General features: G+C 39.6%; 1 protein-coding gene across 1 annotated transcript in view; it reads right to left on the minus strand.

Moving 5' to 3' along the window:
- pdzd8 (PDZ domain containing 8) overlaps nucleotides 1–4,298 on the minus strand; it is a 48,016-nt gene extending 43,718 nt beyond the window's left edge. Inside the window, exon 1 of the mRNA XM_016558308.1 lies at nucleotides 3,292–4,298. Within this exon, the coding sequence (XP_016413794.1) occupies nucleotides 3,292–4,178 (887 nt within the window). The 5' untranslated portion in view covers nucleotides 4,179–4,298. The remainder of the gene's footprint in view (nucleotides 1–3,291) is intronic.
- Between the last annotated feature and the right edge of the window lie 416 nt (nucleotides 4,299–4,714).

Raw genomic sequence — 4,714 nt, forward strand, 5'->3', positions numbered from 1 at the left:
AAATTATTTTTTTTTTAAACGCTCGCACCTCATATTTGCAATGCAAATGCAAATGATCATAATTGATGGACAACTATGCGGTGAAAAGACATCAGCGATCCGGCGCAGAGAAAAGAAAAAGAAAAAAAATGAAGGCCGTGCATCACTTTCAGGTAGCCTACATTCATAATCCTGTGAATCTTTTTTGGCTGTTGACGTTAATAACGTGTTTTAATGTCGGTGATAATTTAGCCACCAACAACGCATCTAATATTCTCTCTGACTTTCCATGTTCCCTTACAAAAATTAGCCAAAAATCATGGTTCTTGTAGCCATGGATGGTAACCACGAATTAACCATGGTTTTGTTACTTCAAATAATAGTTCACAAAGAAGTATTAAGATAATATTTTTTGTGGTTATAAATTCAGACCTAAGCCAACAACAGCCTTTAAAATGACTTAAAATGCATTATATAAAACAATGAGGCAATAATGATTGGTTAATTAATAATTAAGTGGTTTCATTGAATAACACTGTTAAAATACATAATGTAAGCAAATCTACTGATTCGTCATCCCATATTTATTGTCACAGTATATTAAAACCACACTACGTAATTCAAGTCTCTGGCAGTTTTGTCCACATATACAAACACACACACACACACACACACACACACACTTGTCCTGTTCTGAACACCTCCTCCATCTGTGACACTTTCATCCCACACAGGGACGACTGAAACGGATTGTGGCCTGCCCGCTTGTTTTGTCCCTGGGCCATGCTGTCTGCTTTTTAAACAAAGTTCCCACTCACACACTTGTTTAAAAGAGAATATTGTCAGCTCCTTAACGTCACCTCCCACGTGACAAATTAAACAGTAAGTACTTTTCATCTCAGCCCTAAAACAAACACCATTAAACTCCGAGGCGGTAAAACAGGACTAGTGCATGAGTGCTGTATCCATCCATACACATAAAGAGAAAAAATATCTCATCTCAAACACCAATGAAGTGATTCCGACTTTTGGGAAGATGCCAAAAACAATGAGGCAATAATGATTGGTTAATTAATAATTAAGTGGTTTCATTGAATAACACTGTTAAAATACATAATGTAATACAAAGTAAACAATTTATGCACATTACATATTATTATTACAAATGCTTGCAAAGGGAACCAAAGGCCAGGTAACTGCTGCTGTTACATTTACAGGACGATCAAGTCCTTTAATATCGACCAAACATTTAATTCAAATATCCACTTACCGTATTGACCCGAATATAAGACGATGTTTTTTTTCTTGGAAATACATCTGAAAAAACGCGGTCGTCTTATATTCAGGGTCTAGACTTTGACATGTCAATAATACACCCACAACACTAGGTGGCGCCAAATACGCATAAAACGAGTGTGCCATGAAATACGTAATGTAATGCGTGTTGTAAATTTTGGGAAGATGCCAATACTGAGAAAATGAGTGTGTCATTTAATGTCATTCTTTCCCTTTGGGTAATGTAAAGCGTTTAGCTTCAGTAAGTTTGCTGCCGGCTGTGCTTTGTGTGCTGTGATGACTAAAACTCTTTAGTTCTGCAGCACGCGTCCTTATGGTGTATAGCAGAGGGCACGGCATCAATGCCAGGATGCTGAATCCAAAGGAAAGAGAGAAACATTATGAAAAGAAGTCTCTGATGAAGTCTAAACTCTCTGTACTAGTATTAAGAGACTCTAATCAATAGTTAAGTGCATGTGGCGTTTAACAGAGAGCGCAGTGATCTAATTCACCACTCACAATCCCAGCTGTGTGGGGTCAAAGTTCAAATGCACCATTTGAACTGACACAGATTACATTTATCTCACTGTTTGTGCCTTCTACAGACACTACAATTAACTTAATGGATAAAAATCACAGGGTGGTGCTCAATGCTGTGTTTGACTTTGTGATTTGCACATTATGTTCATATCGATTGTACACAGACACAGTATGTCAACAAAAACTAGCAATGTAACTGATGAGCAAAAAACAACATTTCTGATGAGCAAAGAAATGAGCAAAGACCATTCTGTGCACCTGCTGACTTACAAAGACAATGCTAAACCTAAAGAATCTACAATACCTGAGAAATCCAGTCTCTTTTTTTTTTCACTTTCAAAGCACACTCACTCACTGAGATGTCTTAATATTTATTGGCAAACAACCGTTTTAGGTGTGCCAAGTAATGCTGAGTAATAGAGAGCAGTGAGGTGTAGGTGGATGAATCCTGCAAGCAATCAATCCACAGCTTGGTTGAACAGTGGCTTAGTCACAGACCTTATATTTTTCTCGGCTAAAAACAGGAAGTAACAAAAGTCTCTGAGTTGTTTTCACTTTTAACGGTCAGGAATATGAGCACAGTAAAGGAAATCGTGATTGAATGGGGAAGATGGCCTCCATTTCCAGTTTCACCCTGGGAAAATGAAGCACACTTGCTGTTCTCGACACATAACTCTACCAATCAGCTCAGTTATTGCAGTGCCACAGTACTTCTGTCTGTTCACTTTTCACAACACCATTCAGATATGAACACACACTACCGGTTTCACAACCTCTTGAGACTCTTCATGTGCAGTCAAAGCAATGCTCAGATAATAGCTTGAGAGATATCTTTTACAGATAATTACACTTTTCAGCTTAATAATGGATCTAATGATAATTGCCACCATTTGGGAGGTCTCTAAATAAAATTATCCAACAACGGTAAATTACTTAATGTGTTGTTGCTTAACTGTCTAAGATGGTAATAATGAACAAATATTATGGCATAAATAATAGATATAATAATAATAGTTATTATAAAAGAAACTGTTATCATTACATTAAAACAATAACAAAATGTTATAATAATAATTATAATATTATTATATTAGTAGCATTAGTATTATTTGTAGTAGCAGTATTGCTGCTGCTTCTTTCTAAAAAAGTTCATTTTTATCTTCTTTTATGTTGACCAGTTTTAATGTGTCAAATATCAGGAGAAATAATTAACCAATTTTTGAAATAACTTAAAATTGGTCTGACATACTATTTAACAAAAAAAAATTGGTATCAGCATAAAAAACAGATCTAGTTGAACACTGTCCAACATCACAGCTGAAAAATAACAATGCAGGGAATGAATTTTGGGATCATCTGTAATCATTTATCTTCAGGACCCCTAACTTTGACTGTTCTGCCAAAGCTGAGGACATTCACTTCAGACCTGAGACCCCAGATGAACTTCAGGCAAGGGACAGACGAGAATCCTACAGCAGTAAGACACTGAGACATTACCTTATTTTGTAGTTAGGTAAAGTGTGCTTCTTCTTGATAACTCTCTTGAGCTGATTGACTATGATGGAGGTGAGCTGGGGCAGAGGACGGCCTTCAAACTGAGACTTCACTTCGAAGTCTATGAGCGGGTCCTCCAGAAAGGAGAAGGACCAGTGCGTGAAAGGCGTGCGGGTGAACTGCAGCTTAAGGCGGCCTGCCACTCGGGTCATCTTCACAAACAGATAAGCCGATTTCCCGAATACCAAATCGACATCGATGGCCAGATGAAAGCCGCCGTTATATTCTAAGTCAACCTCGAAATTGAGCTCCTCTGGCATGTTGTCTTCATTGAGAGCCACCGGCTTCATAAGTCTGGCTGTTTTGAAGACGGGCACCGAGTTGCCCAGAGAGAAATCCCGCAGACTGAGCCCCTCCAGCAGACGCCCGGCGGTCTTGGTCTGGAGGAGCTCCTCAAACTCTACCTTTATCTTTTTGGTGATCCAGTGCCTGACGACTGGGGTGTCTCGGAGCTCGCGGAATAAGAACAGAAATATGGCATTGAGGAAATCGCATGTCTCTGCTTTGGGGGTGTGCTGAGGGTCGCTCAATAAAGGCGGTGGCGAGGACGGCTGCTGTTTGGGGCTGCTGCCGGGGACGGTGGTCTCTTGCTGCTTGGGAGAAGCGGCCTCTGGTTGTTTGGAGGCAAACGCTGTGATATCTGATTGTTGCTGCGTTGATTCGGCTTGTTGGTTTCTAAAGTAATCCTTCAGTGCGGGATCAGGAACTGCTTTGACATACTGAACTGTCCTAGCGATAGGCTCGGGGCTCCTCCGGTACAACAGTAAGAGCTGCAGAAGGAGCGTGACGATGGCCCCGGAGAAGGCAGAAATTAATATCAGGTATATCATTTTCGGATCCCCCGCTGCTGCGTGCGGGTTAAAGTGTACTCATGTTCCGCTGTCAACGCGATTAAACAAAAGCGAGTTCCACCTGGCCGCTCACAAAGCTGCCATATCATCTGCTCCTTTCCTGGGCTTCGGAAACTGCCGCTGATTGGTGGAACGTAACATTGCGTCAACACGCTGGAAGTCCTGCGTCATGACGGCATCCGCCGGGCAGCGACCGAATGGCTGTGATCGCGACAAATAATGCATAAAAATTGTCATAAGAAACGCACTGGAACGTTGTATGCTGAATATTGATTATTCATGTGTATTTTGTTATTATAACAATGAAAACATTTTTTTCATTTTCCCCCCCATAAAATAGCCTATATGCAAAATGATGTTTTGAACTGACAAATATCATAAAGAGGGAACTAAATGTATTTTTTTAACTCAATGGAAATTATGATATAATGCAAAGGCCATGAGAAAAAAAAACATATAAATTTATTAAATATGAAGTTCCGTACATTAAATCAAACAATGTGGCTCCATTTTTA

The sequence above is a fragment of the Sinocyclocheilus rhinocerous genome, unplaced genomic scaffold, assembly GCF_001515625.1.
Source record: "Sinocyclocheilus rhinocerous isolate Xijiao unplaced genomic scaffold, SAMN03320098_v1.1 scaffold851, whole genome shotgun sequence".
In the NCBI taxonomy this organism is placed as follows: domain Eukaryota; kingdom Metazoa; phylum Chordata; class Actinopteri; order Cypriniformes; family Cyprinidae; genus Sinocyclocheilus; species Sinocyclocheilus rhinocerous.